Genomic DNA, 24,633 nt, shown 5'->3' with positions numbered 1-24,633 from the left:
TGTTTTCTAGTCAATGCCCTCCTATGCAACTATTGCTGTACATACCATTCTATCCAGGTATGCTTCAGATATACTACATACTGTAGCATAAGCACATGGTTTGGAGGGCTCTTAGATATCTTAATATAGTCTAGAATCACATATGAGGAACATGGAATCAGTTCAACAGAGTAGACCACTTTTGCAGCTTCAAAATGACTAACAAATATATTTTCAGAATGAGTGACATCAAGTTCTTATACGTGTCTAGTAACTTAGTATTACAACAGCAATATTGATACATGGGACATTGGAAATGGCTTTAAATGCATAATAATGGAGTTATTACATACGTGGAATAAGGAACGGTCACTATTCCTCATGTACAGTAGTTACAAAAACTCTCAGCTTATTGCTCTCCAATTCAAATGTGATTACCATAGTAATGTCAAAACATCCTCATAAAATGTTGCTCCAAAAGATCATTTGTTTTATTACACAAGAACAGTTTAATGTTAAGTGTTCAGAGAAGGCTAACAGTAACAAAATATGGCTAAGTGTTGAAAGGAAACTAAATATCCCAAAACTGCCTTCTTGAATCAACTATAGACAAGGTAGGTTGAAAATCATGTTAGTTTGTATTCTGAGTAAACAGTTCATTTAAAGATGGTATAGTGTGTTTAGAAGTTGTTTTGGCTAAGCATCCAACTTGCTGTTTACAATGTTTGAAAAACAGCTTTGAATTGCTCTGCAGTATGTTCAGGTATCAGAAAATGAATTACAGCTTCCAATCTTTTCAGTTGCATGTTTAAAGAGTCATACAGTGTAGTTGAGCGTCACAATTTATTTATACGTATCTGTACAAAATGTAATTGGTTAGACTTGATTATGTATATCTGTGGCAATGGACATTCAGGAGAATGAACATTTACTAAATGTTTCCGACAGAAATGTATTGTGTAGATCCAATATGCTGTCAGATAGATTGGAATAGTACAGGAGTGTGTGTGTGCTCTATTCATATCTTCAGCATGCAGTTCCAGATACAGCCCTGCCATTAGTTGAAGGCTGCCAATCCAATAGCTTCAAGAAAGTACTCACTTCCTGAGATCAGTATCAGTTCAAAATTTCAATACCATCATTGAGCACGCACACACATACCCAGACAATCACACACACACAAACACAGTTCAGTAGTGCTAGTAGCAGCCACATAGCTAGAATAACAGACAGCTGGAGACTTCAACAGTCCTTTATTAGGTGTGTTCAGAACAGAAACAGTGAGAACTACCGGGGTGTGTTCAGAACACGAGGTTTCATAGCGTTTGGAAACTTCTCTATAGAGCCGTTTGTGGGTGTATTAAGAGGGACCACAAAACTACAACATCCCATTACTTACTATATCATTTTAGGCTGTGTGTGTTAGGATTCCCTACTGGCCTTATGCCCCCGTGTGCACTTGTCCTGCTCACTCAGTCCCCTTCATGGATGTGAAAGCATTGGATTAATCATGGACTTGAGTTTTCACCATGTCAAAATAATATCTGACATGATTTTCTTCATACCAGTCCATTCCTTTTAAATCCACAAGGTGGGATGAAAGTACACACTTCAGGGAGAGGAAGAGGTATCAGGGTGTTGATGTTGGAGGGTGGTGGGGTGACAAGGTAGGGCTGTAGGAGGGGTGAGTTGGAGATGGGGGGTGTCAAGTTGAGAGTAGAGAAGGGTGGAGTAGAGTGGAGTGTGGAGGTAAGTCTGTAGGAGGGTTGAATGGAGTAGAGTGGAGCTGGAGGAGCGTAGAGGTAAGTCTGTAGGAGGGTTGAGTAGAGTGGCGCATAGAGGTAAGTCTGTAGGGGGTTGAATGGAGTAGAGTGGAGTGTGGAGGTAAGTCTGTAGGGGTTGAATGGAGTAGAGTGGAACATAGATGTAAGTCTGTAGGAGGGTTGAGTGGAGCTGGAGGAGCGTAGAGGTAAGTCTGTAGGAGGGTTGAGTAGAGTGGAGCTGGAGGAGCGTAGAGGTAAGTCTGTAGGAGGGTTGAGTAGAGTGGAGCTGGAGGAGCATAGAGGTAAGTCTGTAGGAGGGTTGAGTAGAGTGGAGCTGGAGGAGCGTAGAGGTAAGTCTGTAGGAGGGTTGAGTAGAGTGGAGCTGGAGGAGCGTAGAGGTAGGTCTGTAGGAGGGTTGAGTAGAGTGGAGCTGGAGGAGCCTAGAGGTAAGTCTGTAGGAGGGTTGAGTAGAGTGGAGCTGGAGGAGCCTAGAGGTAAGTCTGTAGGAGGGTTGAGTAGAGTGGAGCTGGAGGAGCCTAGAGGTAGGTTGTAGGAGGGTTGAGTAGAGTGGAGCGTAGAGGTAAGTCTGTAGGAGGATTGAGTAGAGTGGAGCTGGAGGAGCGTAGAGGTAGGTCTGAATGGAGTAGATGTGAAGGGGGGGGTTTGGCAGCAGCAGAGAAGTGTTTTCTGTAAACAGTGAACGGCGACAACTAGAATAGGCCTAGTTGTGTAATAGGAGTCTTTGACAGTGGTAAGGCAACTGGTCAGACTACACAGGACGTGAGGAAACCCAACAGGAAATGATGACATCAAACAGGACATGGCGAAATGACAAGCGCTACAGTGAGTTTTCCACTTTAGAAACAGGCTTCCGTCACAATAATCCTAATATAAAGAAATAACCATGCACAACACGCATATGGAGAGCAGAAATAACCACTGGGATGCAAAATTTAATAAACAAAATAACAGTTATTCCATTTTATAGAGGGAAATACTTCATACCGACCCATCTCTGAATACTTTAAAGAGGAAAAGCACGACTGCCCGATCATTATCATTATCAGGCTTGACTGAGTAACTGGGTTAGAGCTGTTAGAGTCATGGGGTCTGGATGGGACTTGGTGAGGCAGAGTCACAGTGAGGTTATTACTGAGTCATTACTTACTGACCAAGGCTTCTGCGCTGAGGTGGTGGTATGGGGGCTGCATAGTGTAGTAAACTGGTGTTCAAACACTGAATGGACCAGTCTCTGCAGGGATCATTTCTGCAGGACCAGGCGACACAGACGCACGAACACACAGAGAAAAACAGAGAGAGAGAGAGAGGCACAGGATCTGACTGTTTTCAATACGTCATGCTCTACCGCTTTCTCTTCTAATTGGTCGAATGCCAGTTGATCCCCGCCCTGACTGACGCATCTCAGGCCTGCCAATGGATGCCCTCTCCGTCCGTCATCCCTCTGGCCCTCTACTTGAGGAAGCAGTCCAGTTTCCTCTGGATGCTTTCGAAGGAGTCGGCTCCCATGTAGTCCGCCTGGCCCGCCTCCCATCGCTGCCTCCTCTCCTCACTGGACACCTGGGGCGCCTGAGGGGGAGGCGGGGGGAGGATGATCTCAACCACACTGTCACAGACCTCCTCCTATAGGGGGTGGAGGGAGAGACAGGGTAGGCAAACAAGATGAGCGTTCTGAGACATGGAGAAATACTCACTAATACAAGGGTGACTGTCATGAAGCATGTCCCCTCAACCCAAAGCGTCGCCCAATCAGCAGCTTCCTCTACAGAGAAACAGAACTAAGGGCAGGGGCCGGGGTCAGTGGGAGTGAAAAGCCAATCAGCTTCTTCCTGTTACCGTGGCAACGGCAATAAGCACAGCCGGCCGGGTTTCTAGAGTTGAACTAGGGTGTCAGAAGTATAGCACTACATCGGTGACTACATCACCCTACTGCAATATTATTATTGCACTACATAGGGCATATGGTGCCATTTGAGACATGCCCTTCAATTACCTGTTTAAAGTATCCATGAGAGACAAAGGTTACCATGTCAATGACTTGCCACTACAGAGGGTCAACACACACACACACCATCATCAGCGACTGAAACCAGCAAATACTGTACCTAAACTTCTTTACGATTACACTGTACTCACGTACACACTGTCCTTCAACAGTCTCATCACAACGCATACAATGCCTTAAAGTATTCATAGCACTTGCCTTAATCCACATTTGGTTGTGTTACAGCCAGAATTCAAAATTGATTAAATAGATTTGTTTCTCTCACCCATCTACACACCATACCCAGTAATGACAAAATGAAATCAAGATTATTATTTTTTTACACCCCTGAGTCAATACATGTTAGAATCACCTTCGGTAGTGATTACAGTTGTGAGTCTTTCTGGGTAAGTCTAAGTGTTTTGCATACCTTGATTGTACATTTTTTTATGCTCTGTCAAGGTGGTTGTTGATCATTGCTAGACAGCCATTTTCAAGTCTTGCCATTGATTTTCAAGCCAATTTAAGTCAAAACTGTCTAACTAGGCCACTAGGAAAATATGATCTTGGTAAGCAACTCCAGTGTATATTTGACCTTGTGTTTTAGGTTATTGTCCTGCTCAAAAGGTGAATTTGTATCCCAAGCAGACAACCAGGTTTCTCCTTATGGACTTTTCCTGTGCTTAGATTTATTCCTGGTCTTCTTATCCTAAAAAAAAAAACTCTAGTCCTTGCTGATGACAAGCATACCCATAACATGATGCAGCCACTACCATGCTTGAAAATATGAAGAGTGGTACTCAGTGATGTGTTGGATTTCCCCCCAAACATAACACTTTGTATTCAGAACTAAGTTCATTCCTTCACCGCAGTTTTACTTTATTGCCTTATTGAAAACAGGATGCATGTTTTGGAATATGTTTTATTCTGTACAGGCTTCCTTCTTTACACATTGTAAATTAGGTTAGTATTGTGGAGTAACTACAATGTTATTGATCCATCCTCAGTTTCCTCCCATCACAGCCATTACACTTGAAATGTGTTAAAGTCCCCACTGGCCTCATGGTGAAATCCCTGAGTAGTTTCCTTCCTCTCTGGAAACTGAGTTAGTTAGGATGCCTGCATCTTTGTAGTGACTGGGTGTATTGATACACCAGCCAAATTGTAATTAATAACTTCACTATGCTCAAATGGATATTCAATGTCTTCTTTTTTATTTTTCCCATCTACCGATAGGTGCCCTTCTTCGCGAGGCAATGGAAGACCTCCCTGTTATTTGTGGTTGAATCGGTGTTTGAAATTCACTGCTTGACGTTACAGATAATTGTATGTGTGGGGTACAGCGATGAGGTAGTCATTCAGAAATCAGTCAATGCAACTTATTACAAGGCACATTAAGGACATTTGTACTCTTCAACTTATTTAGGCCATTAACAAAGGCATTGAATACTTTGACTCAATACATTATTTTTTCATTTTTAATTAATTAATTTAACAAAATTCTAAAACATAATTCCACTTTGATATTATGGGGTATTGTGTGTAGACCAGTGACAATCTCAAAAGAATCAATTTTAAATTCAGGTTGTACCAACAAAATGTGGAAAGTGAAGCTGTGTGAATACTTTCCGAAAGCACCGAACATCTCTCTCAGGTCTTGTTATACATCTGTCAAGATTCAGAAACGATTGTCAGTACTGGAGATCTTACATACACACGCTATAAGGAGACACACACACGCAGTACCTCAGTGCAGCCGGAGCAGAACAGTGCATCTCCATATGAGTCTCTGAGAGCAGGAAGGACCCCAGAGGAGTAGAGGTTCCACCACTGAACCAGGAAGTCAGGGTGCAGGTCACCTGAGCCAGGCGTGAGGGTGTGACCTTTGACCTTCCCAGTCTGGGTGTCATAGGAGTAGTTCCATGGCTTCACCTTCCCCAGGAAGTGGACCACCTTAGCCTCATGACCATACCTACAAACACACACACCAGAGGTTGTAAATCAAATGTTATTTGTCACATGCGCAGAATACAACAGTCGTAGACTGTAAAAATTCCCTGTTTTAGATCAGTAAGGATCACCACTTTAATTTTAGTAATGTGAAAATGTCAGAATAATAGTAGAGAGAATGAATTATGTCAGCTTTTATTTCTTTCATCCCATTCCCAGTGGGTCAGAAGTTTACAAACACTCAATTAGTATTTGGTAGCATTGCCTTTCAATTGTTTAACTTGGGTCAAACGTTTAAGGTAGCCTTCCACAATAAGTTGGTTGAATTTTGGCCCATTCCTCCTGACAGAGCTGGTGTAACTGAATCAGGTTTGTAGGCCTCCTTGCTCGCACACGCCTTTTCAGTTCTGCCCACACATTTTCTATGGGATTGACTTCAGGGCTTTGTGATGGCCACTCCAATACCTTGACTTTATTCTCCTTAAGCCATTTTTCCACAAATTTGGAAGTATGCTTGGGGTCATTGTCCATTTGGAAGACCCATTTGCGACCAAGCTTTAACTTCCTGACGGATGTCTTGAGATGTTGCTTCAATATATCTGCATAATTTCTCTTTCATGATGCCATCTATTTTGTGAAGTGCACCAGTCCCTCCTGCAGCAAAGTACCCCCACAACATGCTGCTGCCAACCTTGTGCTTCACAGTTGGGATGGTGTTCTTCGGCTTGCAAGCTCCCCCCCTTTTCCATCAGACCAGAGGGCTGTACGATCTTTGTCCCCATGTGCAGTTGCAAACCGTAGTCTGGCTTTTTTATGGCGGTTTTGGAAAAGTGGCTTCTTCCTTGCTGAGCAGCCTTTCAGGTTGTCGATATTGGACTCACTTTATTGCGGATATTGATACTTTTGTACCCGTTTACTCCAGCATCTTCACTAGGTCCTTTGCTGTTGTTCTGGGATTGATTTGCACTTTTTGCACCAAAGTACATTCACCTCTAGGAGACAGAACGCATCTCCTTCCTGAGAGATATGACATCGTGGTCCCATGGTGTTTATACTTGTGTACTATTGTTTGTACAGATGAGTGTGGTACCTTCAGGCATTTGTATATTGCCCCAAAGATGAACCAGACTTGTGGAGGTCTACAATTGTTTTTCTGAGGTCTTGGCTGATTTCTTTTGATTTTCCCATGATGTCATAAAGTTTGGGTATATCTTTTGGTTGATATACTCCCAAGATATTTAATGGATGAAGAGGTCCAGGTGAAGTTATACCTACTCCTCAGCTCTTCCTGTGGTCTATAATTATATACTAGGGCTTGGGTCTTGTGTACGTTATGCACATACAAACATTTGGAAATTATTCAGGGTAAAACATCCATTAATCTAGGTACACTTGAGCGTGGGTCTTTAAGGAATAACAGAACGTCATCAACATACATGCATATCTTATGTTCACTGCCTCTTATTGTTATTCCCTCTAAGGTTGGGTCCTGTCTTATTGCCTGTGCTAATGGTTCTAGGTACAAGGAGAAGAGCGTGGGTGATAGATTACAGCCTTGTCTTGCCCCTCGCTCTAATTTTATAGTTTGTGTCAAATGTCCATTCATCTTTATTCTAGCGGTCAGACATGAATACAGTGTTTTGATGCACTGTGTCACTTCTTTGTTGAAACCAAATCTTTCCATAACTTGGAATAGGTAATCCCATCCCACTGAATCAAATGCTTTTTCTGATTGATATTGCACTTGTCTTATTCTGAGTAATGTGGTCCCTGACATGTAGTGTTTTCCTTCTATTGTCCTGTGTCTGCCTATTTTGTATGAAACCAGTTTGATTCCCATCAATCAATTCTGGGATTATGCCCTCCATTATTTTGGCTATTATTGATGCATATAGTTTATAATCTGTGTTAAGAATTGCGATAGGTCTATATGAACTGCATTCCTTCTTACCTTTATCCTATTTTGGGATTACAGATATGATGGCCTCTCTCCAGTGCCTGGAGACTTGTTTACTTTTAGTTGAGATATTGCTTTATTAATTTATTCGGTGGATATTTCTGAAGTTAGTCTATTATTTTGCTCTGTCCCAATTGAGGGGAGATGGAGTTCAAAAAGTTCTAAAAAGCTCTATTGTCTGTGCATCTGCCTTCTCTGGTTGCTTGTACAGATGTGTAATATGATTCAAATTAAATGCTGTATTTCATCCAATTTGCATGCAATCTTTGTTTTGGGTTGTTTTATGTTGAAAATGGTATTCTGTGCTTGTTGTTTCCTGAGTCTCCATGCTAGTAATTTGGTTGCCTTTGAGCCTACTTCATATTGTTGTTTCAGGAACCTGAGCTTTTTCTCTACTTCTCTATAAATCTGGTCAATTTCCTGTTTTACCTTTTGAATCTCTTGTAATATAAAGAGGGTATTTGTATTGACTAGGAGATCATTTTAAGTTTCTTAATGTTTCCTGTATTGTCAGTAGTTTCTGTGCTTTAAATCTTCTTGAGAGACATATGATCGTTCCTCTAATATCCGCCTTAGCTGCATCCCACAATGTAGCAGGAGATACTTCCCCATTATCATTATTCTCCAGATAGATGTTCAATTCTGTCTTTATTGATTCCTTGGATGCTGGATCATTCAGCATGTTTGTATTAAGTCTCCATATAGTATTTCTTGGTTTGCTATCAAGGTGTAGAGTAAGGTAAACTCCATTATGATCTGATAAATCGCCCTGCCCAATCCTACAATCCTTAAGCCTGTGCATTGTACATGAAAAAGTAGTCTAACCTGGAGTATTCAGTGTGGTGGGCTGAGTAAAAAGTTATTTATACAGCTTTAAGTTTTGCTTGTAAGCAGGAGGCTAGAATTATGGTCAGATTTACCAAATGGAGGGCAAGGGAAAGCTTTGTACACGTCTCTGTGTGTGGAGTAAAGGTGGTCTTGAAACCCCCCCCCCATAATTTACAAACAATGTGAAAAAACAAAATAGCACAGTTGGTTTAGAGCCAATAAAACAGAAGCCTCTCAGCCATCCTAGTGTGTGTGTGTGGTTAACTAGGAGAGTGTGTGTACATGTACTGTATCTGCAGTGTGTGTTATTTGAGGGCAGGCCTGAGCCACTCCTCTCGTGAAACTCAACACCACACACCCTTTCAACTGACCTTGGCTTGGCTTATTAACACCAAAACAAGTACTCTCACTTTTCTCCCTCATGCTCTCTCTCACTCACTCTCGCCGACCCACCCACACTCACACACACACACACACGAGGGCAGGAAGCCAGAGATTTGGAGCTAAAGTGTGATGTATGAAATAACTTCTACTGTGACAACATTGGAGTGTGTGTGTGTGTACCTACTGTTTGAAGGCTGGTAGATAGGTGTATATAGCGATGCTGCTGAGGTTGTAGATGAAAGGCAGGTGTTTGGAAATGTCTGCTGTTGACCAGGTATTGAAGAAACTGTTCAGAACTCCTTGGTCCCCACCTAGGGAGAGAGAAAGGGAGAGAGAGATGGAGAGAGAGCAAGGGGATGGGAGAGAGAGCAAGGGGATGGGAGAGAAGAGGGAGAGAGAGAAAAGTGGAGTGAGGGAGAAAGAGTGGGGAGGGGGAGAGGTTAGACGAGAACATGAGTTATTTTAGGATCTATAGGAGCTTGTTTGCAGCAGAGTTTAAGGAAAGTCCATAGGAGATAGAGCGTTTATTGCACCACCCCGGACTCACACTCTTTGTACCATATATTTAATATTGTACTGCAGCTGCTTGCTCTTGGCCAGGGCTTCCATCAAAAACACATTCACACCTCAATGGGACTCACATGGATAAAACACATTCACACCTCAATGGGATAATAATAATAATAATAATAATAATAATAATAATAATAATACAGAACTCACCGTCAAAGCTGCCGTTCTCAGTGCAGTGTGTCATAAGGCTGCGGTATGTTTCATTGGACGGTTTAAAGACGAACACGCCCGAGTTGAAACAATCTGGCCAACCCGGATCAGGCGCAGCAGATAACTCCTCCCTCTCAAACAGCTCATCGATGTTGGACAACACCTGCGTACACACACACACACACAATATTGAGCCCTGAATACAGACTTGCTGTAATTTGTACTGAGTAAGGAGTGAGTGCGCTCACCAGTGTGTCTGCGTCCATAAACACACACTTGGTGTAGTGTGTGAGTGTCCAGCAGTGCAGCTTGGTGAAAGTCACTCCGAGGTCTGGTCTCTTCATCAGGGCCAGGTGGGCCGTGTCACCAGAGTCCAAGATATCCACCACACACACCTCGTCATAGATGCTACTCAGCATGGCCCTGCAACACACACGGTTTGAGTTGTGTTTTACCTGCTCAGGTGTGGACAATACAAAACTAACAGAGACAAGGCCATGGGTGTGTCAAACACTGAACATAGATCATGGGTTGTGTGTGTGTGTATGTGTATGTGTATGTATATATATATATATATATATATATATGAGTGCGAGCATCTATATGTGTTACCTGCAGGGCTCTGCTACGTGAGGTCCAATCAGAACCACCAGTTGTTTGGTTGTGTTATGGTTGCGTAGCGACCTCCCCAGAACCATTGCTCCTTTGGCATAGTTGTCATTTGTGGCCAGAGTCACATATGCTTGGTCTAATCACACACACACACACACACACACACGCACACACACACCACACACACACACATTTGTAAATAACACTCAATATATCGGTACTTCAGCTAGGGTACCCATAGACCCTCTACCCGTCCCTACCATAGACTAGCCCTATAGCTGACCCTCTACCCGTCCCTACCATAGACTAGCCCTATTGCTGACCCTCTACCCGTCCCTACCATAGACTAGCCCTATTGTTTACACACTGTACTATAACTGTAAACTTGTGGTGATAATGTCATAGGCTGTTCTGCACGAGCCGATTCCACTTGTGAGATTGACCACAGAGACAAGAAAACGAGTCGTGTTTAAAACGAGTGATGAGGATTTTTTTTTTTAAACAACGCGTGTGATCTCTCGGGTAAATATTGTAGAATACATGAACATATAGCGAAAGTGCGTGTTTGATATATCCCTACGCAGAGAGTAAACAAGTGCACACTTCGGGATGGAAGAGAGAGGGAATTCAGCAATGGCCGAGCCGCACGTAGGCACAGACACTGCAGGACCGTAAACACAACAAACACACGATGTACTTTCAGTTTAAGTCATCATAATTGTTGCCTACGCGGATAACGTTACTTTAACGAAGTCGCGACATAAAACTAGAATCTACATATAAATATGCGCATGCATCAAACCATATACAATCACATTGTTGCTGAAAGATGGCAACGCAAAGCCAACGCAATTTTCGTGTGACTCGGCTATAGCTTCAAACCATAATATAATAAAACATAAAATTATATAGCAACACTGTTTAATGGTTATAGGCTACTCCTGTCATCCTTATTAACCGACTGTCCGCTGTCTTACCCGCCATGGTCAGTTATTCGGTGTGGCCGTAGCTCGGAGGGTCTGGAGTGCTAGATTCGGTGAAAAACATAGAGCTAGAAGACACAGCTGTAAAGAGGACGAAATCAAGTCAGGAGGCCATATTCGCGTCATGTGATCCGTGACAGCGCACACGCCCACCACAATACACACACAAACACACGCACGCAATTTAGAATCGAAATGTTTGCCAGTTTTAGTGATTATTTCAGTTTTATTACAGTTTTTAAATAGATATTTGATCTTAAGGATAAGCCTAATGATCATACTTGTTCACAAGAACGGAAATATAAAATAGGGGTACATAGTACGAATATATCAACATCAATAGTATTATTTATGGTAAGAAAGAGCTTGCTAATTGTTTATAAGAGCAGTTCCATTGTTCCTTTAGCGAATCCTAGTGGTGAGATGGTGTATATGCACCCTGGGCTGACGAAAACAGGATAAATGATTAATTTCTCTTTCTTTGCTGCTGGCTGAGCGAGAGGAAACTATTAGTAGCCTAGCCTATGTCAATTTCAACTTTTATCCGATACACTGTAAGTTATCTATATCTACTTTTAGCTAGTACGGTTTATGCCGACACCAAATCCAGCTTTTAACAGTCAGGATGGCCGAGCGGTCTAAGGCGCTGCGTTCAGGTCGCAGTCTCCCCTGGAGGCGTGGGTTCGAATCCCACTTCTGACACATTTTGAATGCCTGCATGTTATACTGCTTTGCAAGAACCAGTTGACAAATAAATGGCTGAAGATAATGAAAATAACACCTAGTTAACGTGAATAACTATCGTATTTTTAACATTCTGCAAAAACAGCTAGTTGACTAGAGGTTGAAAGAGAATTGCACGAATTTCACAGGCGGGCCACAAACAGGCAAATAACAAAAGGCATCTCGGAATACACAACTCATCGGTCGTGGTCACTGGATTGTATTGGTGGGAAGAAAAAAATATGGTCTGCAGGGTAATCGAACTCGCTGCATCTAAAGTCAAGCCATGGGCCACAGGTGAGACCCCTTGTTAACCCCCCAAATATAAAAAAATAAAACACGATTGCGTTAAAAATAACCATTAAGCCATTTGCTAAGACTCCCCCCATTTTGACATGTGGACGTGTTGTCACTCTCACCCTGATGGTTACTGATACTTCCAGACACTTTTTCGGTCTTATCTGCGGTATTTTATCATTTATATCAGAATGATCATATTCTGAGGCCACTTTAAGCGCTCAATCAATGACGATTTACTAGGCTTTTCCCATTGACGGACATATTGAAGATAAATCAATGACAGGAGTTTTTAATTGATTAAAACCAATGACTATTTGATGTTGAAACTGGTCCTTATGGTGATCTTAGGAGGCCGAACCTATATCTACTTTAAACTAGTACGCTTTATCCCGACATCAAATCCAGCTTTTAACAGTCAGGATGGCCGAGCGGTCTAAGGCGCTGCGTTCAGGTCGCAGTCTCCCCTGGAGGCGTGGGTTCGAATCCCACTTCTGACACATTTTGAATGCCTGCATGTTATACTGCTTTTCAAGAACCAGTTGACAAATAAATGGCTGAAGATAATGGAAATAACACCTAGTTAACGTGAATAACTATCTTATTTTTAACATTCTGCAAAAACAGCTAGTTGACTAGAGGTTGAAATAGAATTGCACGAATTTCCACAAACAGGCAAGGATAAGGATAAGCCTAATGATCATACTTGTTCACAAGAACAGAAATATAAAATAGGGGTACATAGTACGAATATATCAACATCAATAGTATTATTTATGGTAAGAAAGAGCTTGCTAATTGTTTATAAGAGCAGTTCCATTGTTCCTTTAGCGAATCCTAGTGGTGAGATGGTGTATATGCACCCTGGGCTGACGAAAACAGGATACATGATTAATTTCTCTTTCTTTGCTGCTGGCTGAGCGAGAGGAAACTATTAGTAGCCTAGCCTATGTCAATTTAGACTTTTACCCGATACACTGTAAGTTATCTAATTTGAAAAATATATGTCCGATTACAAGATCCCACCAGCTTTTAACAGTCAGGATGGCCTTTGTCATTTTCCGTTAGTGACCCTTAGTGGTGAGACGATGTATCTGCACCCTGGGCTACCTTCTTTCTTTGTTTTGTTCTGGCTGAGTGAAGAAACATGAATAGTATAATATTCCTATTTCTACTTTTACCGATACACTTTCTACAGCAAGTCATTACAATGACAAATCGAGTATGTTGTAATCGACACATTTGCTGGCCGATGTACGTCAGCACATAGAAGTCTAGACCTCGTGCTGTTGCTACTGATTCAGGATGTCCGAGCGGTCTAATCCTTTGCTTTCGCCTTGAGGCGTGGTGTTGAATTCCTCTTCTGAAATTTCTTTTTCGCCCGTCTGTCACAGAGAAGTAATTCCAAATCATGGTGTTATACATAACATGTTGGTGAAGTTGTTTGCTAAATCGATCGATGTAATGATGAAGGATATTCATTTCACACTTAAACACTTCATTATGGTATGAATTTAGCATTTTATTTTAGTCTAAATGAAAAGTTATTGAAAGAGGTGAATTAGCCAGAAGTTACTAGTACAGTAGTCTAGATTGAGGACCCTTTTACAGACTTCGTTAAGGGCGATGGACTAAAAATTAATTGGGATCTTCCTTCGCAGGTTTGAATCCTGCCGAGAACGGTATAATTGTTTGTCCGTTTCTGTCACGAGATCCCAAAGATCCCCGTTTTCAATACTCAAATTGCATGTGAAGCCCTTTGACCACACGAGGGCGCCCTCCACTTTCACGTATCAGCTCTGTAAAAACATTATGAATTGAGCCTGGACTCAGAACATCCTCAATTAGTCAGAGCATGTACTACAAGGTGTCAAAAACATTCCAGAGTGATGCTGGCCCATGTTGACTCCAAAGCTTCCCACAGTTGCATCAATTTGGCTGTATGTCATTTGAGTTGTGGGCTATTCCTGATACACAGAAAACTAATGAGTGTGAAAACCCCAGCAGCATTGCAGTTCTTGACACAAACCGGTGCGCCTGGCACCTACTACCATACCCCATTCAAAAGCACTTAAATATTGTGTGTTGCCCATTCACCCTCTGAATGGTACACATACACAATCCCATGTCTTAATTGTCTCAAGGCTTAAACATCTTTCTTTATCCTGTCTCCTCCCCTTCATCTAAACTTATTGAAGTGGATTTAACAAGTGACATCAATAAGAGATCATATCTTTCATCTGGTCAGTATATGTCATGGAAAGAGCAGGTGTTCTTCATATTTAGTATACTCTTTATGGCTCTGGTATGGTGTTTGCAAGGCATCGCCTGTATTCATTTCAATAATTCTATGTCAATGAAAGGTTAAAGAAATAGTCCATTCTCAAATCAGATTCATCTGGCTTCAAAATGTCTTGATTTAAAGGCATAGTCTGTGATTTGGTAAGCCGACAGTTGATATTGGGGAAATATTATGTCACCCGTAGGTACAGAATAAGAATGTGTGTGTGTGTAAATGTGTGTGTGTGATATGGCTTCTTCTGTGCATCTTCACATTTGAATTATAGAGTAGGAATTAATTGGAGCAGTTATCATGTACTGTAGCATATGCCATGTTACACCCTCCCAACACACACACACAGGAGATTTAGCCCAGAATCACTTATTAAATATTTAAACTGGGGTAGTAATGTCTTCTCTTATGCTCCCCCCTCTCCCCTCTCATATCAAATTTGTTTGTATTGGTCACATACACATGTTTAGAAATATGTTCCGTAATGATTGTGTTTCGTGCTCCAACAGTGCAGTAATATCTAAGAAGTAATATCTAACCATTTCACAACAATACACACAATACAGACAACCTAAAGAAAAGTAATGAGATGAGTAATACATAGACTAAAATACAGTAGAATAGAATACAGTATGTACATATGAGATGAGTAATACATAGACTAAAATACAGTAGAATAGAATACAGTATATACATATGAGATGAGTAATGCATAGACTAAAATACAGTAGAATAGAATACAGTATATACATATGAGATGAGTAATGCATAGACTAAAATACAGTAGAATAGAATACAGTATATACATATGAGATGAGTAATGCATAGACTAAAATACAGTAGAATAGAATACAGTATATACATATGAGATGAGTAATGCATAGACTAAAATACAGTATATACATATGAGATGAGTAATGCATAGACTAAAATACAGTATATACATATGAGATGAGTAATGCATAGACTAAAATACAGTAGAATAGAATACAGTATGTACATATGAGATGAGTAATGCATAGACTAAAATACAGTAGAATAGAATACAGTATGTACATATGAGATGAGTAATACATAGACTAAAATACAGTAGAATAGAATACAGTATGTACATATGAGATGAGTAATGCATAGACTAAAATACAGTAGAATAGAATACAGTATATACATATGAGATGAGTAATGCAAAGACTAATATACAGTAGAATAGAATAGAATACAGTATATACATATGAGATGAGTAATGCATAGACTAAAATACAGTAGAATAGAATACAGTATATACATATGAGATGAGTAATGCAAAGACTAAAATACAGTAGAATAGAATAGAATACAGTATATACATATGAGATGAGTAATGCATAGACTAAAATACAGTAGAATAGAATACAGTATGTACATATGAGATGAGTAATGCATAGACTAAAATACAGTAGAATAGAATACAGTATGTACATATGAGATGAGTAATACATAGACTAAAATACAGTAGAATAGAATACAGTATATACATATGAGATGAGTAATGCATAGACTAAAATACAGTAGAATAGAATACAGTATATACATATGAGATGAGTAATGCATAGACTAAAATACAGTAGAATAGAATACAGTATATACATATGAGATGAGTAATGCATAGACTAAAATACAGTAGAATAGAATACAGTATATACATATGAGATGAGTAATGCATAGACTAAAATACAGTATATACATATGAGATGAGTAATGCATAGACTAAAATACAGTAGAATAGAATACAGTATATACATATGAGATGAGTAATGCATAGACTAAAATACAGTAGAATAGAATAGAATACAGTATATACATATGAGATGAGTAATGCATAGACTAAGATACAGTAGAATAGAATAGAATACAGTATATACATATGAGATGAGTAATGCATAGACTAAGATACAGTAGAATAGAATAGAATACAGTATATACATATGAGATGAGTAATGCATAGACTAAGATACAGTAGAATAGAATAGAATACAGTATTATACATATGAGATGAGTAATGCATAGACTAAGATACAGTAGAATAGAATACAGTATATACATATGAGATGAGTAATGCATAGACTAAAATACAGTAGAATAGAATAGAATACAGTATATACATATGAGATGAGTAATGCATAGACTAAAATACAGTAGAGTAGAATACAGTATATACATATGAGATGAGTAATGCATAGACTAAAATACAGTATATACATATGAGATGAGTAATGCATAGACTAAAATACAGTAGAATAGAATACAGTATATACATATGAGATGAGTAATGCATAGACTAAAATACAGTAGAATAGAATACAGTATATACATATGAGATGAGTAATGCATAGACTAAAATACAGTAGAGTAGAATACAGTATATACATATGAGATGAGTAATGCAAAATATGTAAACATTTAAAGTGACTAGTGTTGCATTATTAAAGTGGCCAGTGTTTTCAAGTCTATGTATATAGGGCAGCAGCCTCTAAGGTGCTAGTGATGCCCTTTAGATAGAAGCTGTTTTTCAGTCTCTCGGTCCCAGCTTTGATGCACCGGTACTGACCTTGCCTTCTGGATGATAACGGGGTGAACAGGCAGTGGCTCGGGTGGTTGTTGTCCTATGATGTATGATCTTTTTGGCCTTCTTGTGACATCGGGTGCTTTAGGAGTCCTGAAGGGCAGGCAGTTTGCCCCCAGTGATGTGTTGTGCAGACCGCACCACCCTCTGGAGAGCCCTGCGGTTGCGGGCAGTACAGCTGTTGTACCAAGCGGTGATACAGCCAGACAGGATCCTCTCAATTGTGCATCTGTGAACGTTTGTGACATTTCTTCAGCCTCCTGAGGTTGAAGAGGCGCTGTTGCGCCTTCTTCACCACACTGTCTGTGTGGGTGGACCCTTTCAGTTGGTCAGTGATGTGTACGCCGAGGAACTTGAAGCTTTCCACCTTCTTCACTACTGTCCCCTCAATGTGGATAGGGGGGTGCTCCCTCTGCTGTTTACTGAAGTCCACCATCATCTCCTTTGTTTTGTTGACGTTGAGTGAGAGGTTATTTTCCTGGCACCACACTCCCAGAACCCTCACCTCCTCCCTGTAGGCTGTCTCGTGTAGACCTTACCGTGAAATGCTTACTTACAAGCCCTTAACCAACAATGCAGTTCAAGAAATAGAGTTAGGAAAATATTTACTAAATAAACTCAAGTAAAAAAATAAAACAAAAAGTAACAGAATAAAATAACAGTAACGAGGCTATATGCAGAGGGTACCGGTACTGAGTCAATGTGCGAGGGTACAGGTTAGTGGAGGTAATTTGTTCAAATAGGTATGGGTCAACGTAAATAGTCCAGGTGGCCATTTGATTAACTGTTCAGCAGTCTTATGGCTTGGGGGTAGAAGCTGTTAAGGAACCTTTTGGTCCCAGACTTACGGTAGCAGAGAGAACAGTCTATGACTCTCTCCCCCTTCTCTCCCTCTCTCTCTCCCATGTCTCTGTTTCATTCTCATTCTGTCTTTCTCTTTCTATGTGAAGGTATGTTGTCGTGGCACTCTAGGGGAAACAGGGCGTGATATGCTCAGGTGATTCCATGGAAGACACTGGGTGAAGAAAAAATTGTACCACAGGAAAACAAGCATGCACACACACCTGCAGACATATTGCAAACCCACACACACGTACACACACACACACACACATACACTTGTCTAAGACAAGATTTTTTTGCCTCCTGTCTCAGCCTCCGGTATTTATGCTGCAGTAGTTTATGTGTCGGGGGGCTAGGGTCAGTTTGTTATATCTGGAGTACTTCTCCTGTTCTATTCGGTGTCCTGTGTGAATTTATTAAGTGTGCTCTCTCTAATTCTCTCTTTCTCTCTTTCTTTCTTTCTCTCTCTCGGAGGACCTGAGCCCTAGGACCATGCCTCAGGACTACCTGGCATGATGACTCCTTGCTGTCCCTAGTCCACCTGGCCGTGCTGCTGCTCCGGTTTCAACTGTTCTGCCTTATTATTATTGGACCATGCTGGTCATTTATGTACATTTGAACATCTTGGCCATGTTCTGTTATAATCTCCACCCGGCACAGCCAGAAGAGGACTGGCCACCCCACATAGCCTGGTTCCTCTCTAGGTTTCTTCCTAGGTTATGGCCTTTCTAGTGAGGTTTTCCTAGCCACCGTGCTTCTACACCTGCATTGCTTGCTGTTTGGGGTTTTAGGCTGGGTTTCTGTACAGCACTTTGAGATATCAGCTAATGTACGAAGGGCTATATAAATACATTTGATTTGATTTGAAGATGTGATACAGTTTTTCCCCAATTGCTAAAACACAATTTTGCAAACTAAGCTGGTTTTATCAAAATACTTAACACAATTCACAAAACCACACACCCAAACTGTAAAATACCTCATATATCCTGCAAAATGAAGCACTGCAATCAAAACTACATACAGCATTATCAAAATCAAATGTTTGCACGAAATGGCTCACACTTCATTCATATGACCAGATTTTTGTCTAACCAACTACACACTGTTGGGCATAATGAAAAGCACTCTCATCTTTAGTATGCTTTGCCATAATACTAAAATAGTTCAAATTGTAGAAAATCTTCAGATGCACAGAAATATTTGCAGATACACACACATGCTTTTGAAACAGTTTATTTGTTAACATTTTTCACCAAACAAGTCAGTGCAACATATGCACAGCAGATATACAGTGCCTCACTGAGCTCAAGCTGTTTTGCAAGGAGGAATGGGAAAAAAAATTCAGTCTCTCGATGTGCAAAACTGATAGAGACATACCCCAAGCGACTTACAGCTGTAATCGCAGCAAAAGGTGGCACTACAAAGTATTAACTTAAGGGGGCTGAATAATTTTGCACGCCCAATTTTTCAGTTTTTGATTTGTTAAAAAAGTTTGAAATATCCAATAAATGTCGTTCCACTTCATGATTGTGTCCCACTTGTTGTTGATTCTTCACAAAAAAATACAATTTTATATCTTTGTTTGAAGCCTGAAATGTGGCAAAAGGTTGCAAAGTTCAAGGGGGCCGAATACTTTCGCAAGGCACTGTATTTACATTGGACTGAACAAAAATATGCTCACAAAAAAAACAGTAAACTGAAAAAGGAAATTGCAGAAAAAATATACAGAAAAAAAGAGGCAAGAAAAATAATAAGGCAGCATCTTGCCGCACAGCTGGGTCTGACCACAACGCCTTGTCCACATCACAGCTGGGTCTGACCACAACGCCTTGTCCACATCACAGCTGGGTCTGACCACAACGCCTTGTCCACATCACAGCTGGGTCTGACCACAACGCCTTGTCCACATCACAGCTGGGTCTGACCACAACGCCTTGTCCACATCACAGCTGGGTCTGACCACAACGCCTCGTCCACATCACAGCTGGGTCTGACCACAACGCCTTGTCCACATCACAGCTGGGTCTGACCACAACGCCTTGTCCACATCACAGCTGGGTCTGACCACAACGCCTTGTCCACATCACAGCTGGGTCTGGCCACAACGCCTCGTCCACATCACAGCTGGGTCTGACCACAACGCCTCGTCCACATCACAGCTGGGTCTGACCACAACGCCTTGTCCACATCACAGCTGGGTCTGACCACAACGCCTTGTCCACATCACAGCTGGGTCTGGCCACAACGCCTCGTCCACATCACAGCTGGGTCTGACCACAACGCCTCGTCCACATCACAGCTGGGTCTGACCACAACGCCTTGTCCACATCACAGCTGGGTCTGACCACAACGCCTTGTCCACATCACAGCTGGGTCTGACCACAACGCCTTGTCCACATCACAGCTGGGTCTGACCACAACGCCTTGTCCACATCACAGCTGGGTCTGACCACAACGCCTCCACATCACAGCTGGGTCTGACCACAACGCCTTGTCCACATCACAGCTGGGTCTGACCACAACGCCTTGTCCACATCACAGCTGGGTCTGACCACAACGCCTTGTCCACATCACAGCTGGGTCTGACCACAACGCCTTGTCCACATCACAGCTGGGTCTGACCACAACGCCTTGTCCACATCACAGCTGGGTCTGACCACAACGCCTTGTCCACATCACAGCTGGGTCTGACCACAACGCCTTGTCCACGTCACAGCTGGGTCTGACCACACGCCTCGTCCACGTCACAGCTGGGTCTGACCACAACGCCTCGTCCACATCACAGCTGGGTCTGACCACAACGCCTCGTCCACATCACAGCTGGGTCTGACCACAACGCCTTGTCCACATCACAGCTGGGTCTGACCACATCACAGCTGGGTCTGACCACAACGCCTTGTCCACATCACAGCTGGGTCTGACCACAACGCCTTGTCCACATCACAGCTGGGTCTGACCACAACGCCTTGTCCACATCACAGCTGGGTCTGGTCACAACGCCTTGTCCACATCACAGCTGGGTCTGACCACAACGCCTTGTCCACATCACAGCTGGGTCTGACCACAACGCCTTGTCCACATCACAGCTGGGTCTGACCACAACGCCTTGTCCACATCACAGCTGGGTCTGACCACAACGCGCACTTGTCCACATCACAGCTGGGTCTGACCACAACGCCTTGTCCACATCACAGCTGGGTCTGACCACAACGCCTTGTCCACATCACAGCTGGGTCTGACCACAACGCCTTGTCCACATCACAGCTGGGTCTGACCACAACGCCTTGTCCACATCACAGCTGGGTCTGACCACAACGCCTTGCCCACATCACAGCTGGGTCTGACCACAACGCCTTGTCCACATCACAGCTGGGTCTGACCACAACGCCTCGTCCACATCACAGCTGGGTCTGGCCACAACGCCTTGTCCACATCACAGCTGGGTCTGGCCACAACGCCTTGTCCACATCACAGCTGGGTCTGGCCACAACGCCTTGTCCACATCACAGCTGGGTCTGGCCACAACGCCTTGTCCACATCACAGCTGGGTCTGGCCACAACGCCTTGTCCACATCACAGCTGGGTCTGGCCACAACGCCTTGTCCACATCACAGCTGGGTCTGGCCACAACGCCTTGTCCACATCACAGCTGGGTCTGGCCACAACGCCTCCACATCACAGCTCCACATCACAGCTGGGTCTGGCCACAACGCCTCGTCCACATCACAGCTGGGTCTGGCCACAACGCCTTGTCCACATCACAGCTGGGTCTGGCCACAACGCCTTGTCCACATCACAGCTGGGTCTGGCCACAACGCCTCATCCACATCACAGCTGGGTCTGGCCACAACGCCTCGTCCACATCACAGCTGGGTCTGGCCACAACACCTCGTCCACATCACAGCTGGGTCTGGCCACAACGCCTCGTCCACATCACAGCTGGGTCTGGCCACAACGCCTCGTCCACATCACAGCTGGGTCTGGCCACAACGCCTCGTCCACATCACAGGCAATATCTTTCCTTGCCAGACATCGAGGGAAGAAGTGCCTTGAGTGCCTTATCCATCCCTGAATCGCACCCACATCAATCTCATCACATGCCTTTCCATAGCCTGCACAAGAGGCCTGCGCACAAAGGGCTGCTGGTCATATACCTTCCACCGCCGTGCCGAAAAGTACTCTTCTATGGGGTTCAGAAATGGTGAGTATGGTGGGAGGTATTGTACGAGAAATTGTGTTTTGGACTGGGGCTGCACGATGAAAGCTCACGTTGTCCCATACTACAACGTACCGGGTTCTTTGATGATCTGCATCATTCATACGCTCTGGTGGTATGAGAATGTTGTGGAGTCTGTCCAGAAATGTGAGAATATGGGCTGTGTTGTATGGTCCAAGGTTGGCATGACGGTGGAGGACACCATGCGTATTGGAGATGGCAGCGCACATTGTGATGTTCCCACCACGTTGGCCAGGAACATCTATAATGGCTCTGTGGCCAATGACGTTTCTCCCCCTTCTTCTGGTCTCTGCTAGGTTGAACCCAGCCTCATCTATAAAGATGAACTCATGTGGGATTGAGCATCCATTTCCAGTACTCCCTGAAAACAAAGAACAAAAGCAGTCAATATGGTGTTATCCAGTACACTGGGAAACAATGTTGCGTGTAGTGTACTGCAGTCACTATGGTGTTATCCAGTACACTGGGAAACAATGTTGCGTGTAGTGTACTGCAGTCAATATGGTGTTATCCAGTACACTGGGAAACAATGTTGCGTGTAGTGTACTGCAGTCAATATGGTGTTATCCAGTACACTGGGAAACAATGTTGCGTGTAGTGTACTGCAGTCAATATTGTACTTACATCCACATTTCTTTGAAGGTTTCTCTCAAACGGCACCTTATAAAGTTGTTTCATTCTGATTTGGTTTCGCGTGAGAATGCGAGCCAATGTGGACAGACTGACTCGTTGAATGTTGTTGAATATGGTGTTGTCTTGGATGATGTGGCTTTGAATTTCTCGTAATCTGATTTCATTATTTTCCCAAACCAGGTTTACAATGAACATTTGCTTCCTGTACCCCTTCCTCCACCATGGTGAACATTTGACCCTTCCTCCACCATGGTTGACCTTCCTCCACCGTGGTTGACCCCTCCACCGTGGTTGACCCTTCCACCACCCTTCCTCCACCGTGGTTGACCCTTCCTCCACCATGGGTTGACCCTTCCTCCACCATGGTTGACCCTTCCTCCACCATGGTTGACCCTTCCTCCACCCCTTCCTCCACCGTGGTTGACCCTTCCTCCACCATGGTTGACCCTTCCTCCACCGTGGTTGCGTCTCTCAGTCCTTTAGAAACACTAAATAACTAAAATATAAGGCTTGTACAATGCAGCCTAAATATATTTCCCCCACAATAGAGTAAATTCTACAGGAAATTTGTGCAGTTAGTGTATGACATCAGCCATTCATGAAGTAAACAGGTGTCACCCAACTGATACACTATGACATGGGGTGTACTACATAGTGTGAAAGAAATGTTGGTTACATACCTGTACTCCAGTCTAAATGTCCGGATGACACAGGCGACAGTAAAACGGCTCAAGTTGGGCTGCACTCTCTGACATGATCAACTAAGGTTGCTCTGATTTCATTTGAAAGATGTTGTCTTCTTTGGCCATGAACTCCTCTACCAGCTCTACCCCTACCTCTCACTCTTCCTCCCCCTCTCATTCTCACCCTCCCTCTTCCTCTTCCTCTCTCTGCAACGGCTTCCATTGTTGTTGTAAAACAAAAGGTGCTCACCTGTGGTCTTTTCATAGTGCTTACTTCCTGATTGAAGTGGTAACAATTAACCATCGAGGTGTTTGGCCAGGTGGCACATGTATTGGCCAATTAGCTCATGTAGTGTCATTTTGAATGGCAGTGTTTTGAAATGGCAAACATGTGACTTTATGTCAGATTGTTGTGTCTTATGCAGAGAACCGTGTGCAGTATATTTAGAAAGTGCCATTTTGAATTGCAAAATGTGTGTAAAGCAGAAAATGTGTTTAGACTTTTGGAGACTTGAGAAGAGGTTTTGCTATCTGTGTGTCAGTTTAAATAATTGTGCTGTGCATGTCATTTTAGTGTGTTAGCAATTGGAAAAAACTGTAATAGCCGTGCCTGTATAATGTATTGGCTTTGACATTAGCTTGGATGAGTTTGGCATTGGCTTTGATACCACTTTACTAACTCAACCTGCAACCCCCCCCCCCTTTCCTCTGCATGTGTTGTTTTGGCTTAATCCTTATAATCCTCATCTCCGACCAAAACAGTTCCAGAGTATTTCTCTGTTATAGTGACAGGACACGACAACACACCTCTACCCTGTTATAGTGACAGGACACGACAACACACCTCTACCCTGTTATAGTGACAGGACACGACAACACACCTCTACCCTGTTATAGTGACAGGACACGACAACACACCTCTACCCTGTTATAGTGACAGGACACGACAACACACCTCTACCCTGTTATAGTGACAGGACACGACAACACACCTCTACCCTGTTATAGTGACAGGACACGACAACACACCTCTACCCTGTTATAGTGACAGGACACGACAACACACCTCTACCCTGTTATAGTGACAGGACACGACAACACACCTCTACCCTGTTATAGTGACAGGACACGACAACAC

At 42.8% G+C, this 24,633-nt stretch overlaps 2 protein-coding genes and 2 non-coding genes across 6 annotated transcripts; 2 read left to right on the top strand and 2 right to left on the bottom strand.

The window, feature by feature from the left end:
• Positions 1-1,215: 1,215 nt before the first annotated feature.
• LOC121839236 (mucin-2-like) lies at positions 1,216-2,564 on the bottom strand. 2 transcript variants are annotated; one of them, XM_042296858.1, is made up of 2 exons: positions 1,883-2,564; positions 1,216-1,802 (listed from the first exon to the last, which is right to left on the bottom strand). In XM_042296858.1, exons 1-2 carry the CDS (start codon positions 2,562-2,564, stop codon positions 1,591-1,593), a joined length of 894 nt encoding a protein of 297 aa, XP_042152792.1. In that variant the 3' UTR covers positions 1,216-1,590. The 2 variants fall into 2 exon arrangements, with proteins under 2 accessions (XP_042152792.1, XP_042152791.1); XM_042296857.1 differs by having other exon boundaries at positions 1,216-1,811; positions 1,926-2,564.
• On the bottom strand, positions 1,216-11,333 carry LOC112236107 (glycogenin-1). Of its 2 annotated transcripts, none has more exons than XM_024404687.2 (7): positions 11,176-11,333; positions 10,199-10,334; positions 9,835-10,009; positions 9,587-9,749; positions 9,048-9,174; positions 5,491-5,716; positions 1,216-3,383 (listed from the first exon to the last, which is right to left on the bottom strand). In XM_024404687.2, exons 1-7 carry the CDS (start codon positions 11,180-11,182, stop codon positions 3,213-3,215), a joined length of 1,005 nt encoding a protein of 334 aa, XP_024260455.1. In that variant the 5' UTR covers positions 11,183-11,333; the 3' UTR covers positions 1,216-3,212. The 2 variants fall into 2 exon arrangements, with proteins under 2 accessions (XP_024260455.1, XP_024260456.1); XM_024404688.2 differs by lacking the exon at positions 1,216-3,383 and adding an exon at positions 5,269-5,412.
• Positions 11,334-11,800: 467 nt separating this feature from the next.
• Positions 11,801-11,883, top strand: trnal-cag. Its single transcript has one exon. It is a non-coding gene; the product is annotated as a tRNA-Leu (tRNA).
• Positions 11,884-12,618: 735 nt separating this feature from the next.
• On the top strand, positions 12,619-12,701 carry trnal-cag. Its single transcript has one exon. It is a non-coding gene; the product is annotated as a tRNA-Leu (tRNA).
• Positions 12,702-24,633: the final 11,932 nt, after the last annotated feature.

This window comes from Oncorhynchus tshawytscha, linkage group LG14 (assembly GCF_018296145.1).
Source record: "Oncorhynchus tshawytscha isolate Ot180627B linkage group LG14, Otsh_v2.0, whole genome shotgun sequence".
NCBI lineage: Eukaryota > Metazoa > Chordata > Actinopteri > Salmoniformes > Salmonidae > Oncorhynchus > Oncorhynchus tshawytscha.
The sequence above is the reverse complement of the archived record's forward strand: the minus strand, read 5'-3'. Positions and strand labels throughout refer to the sequence as shown.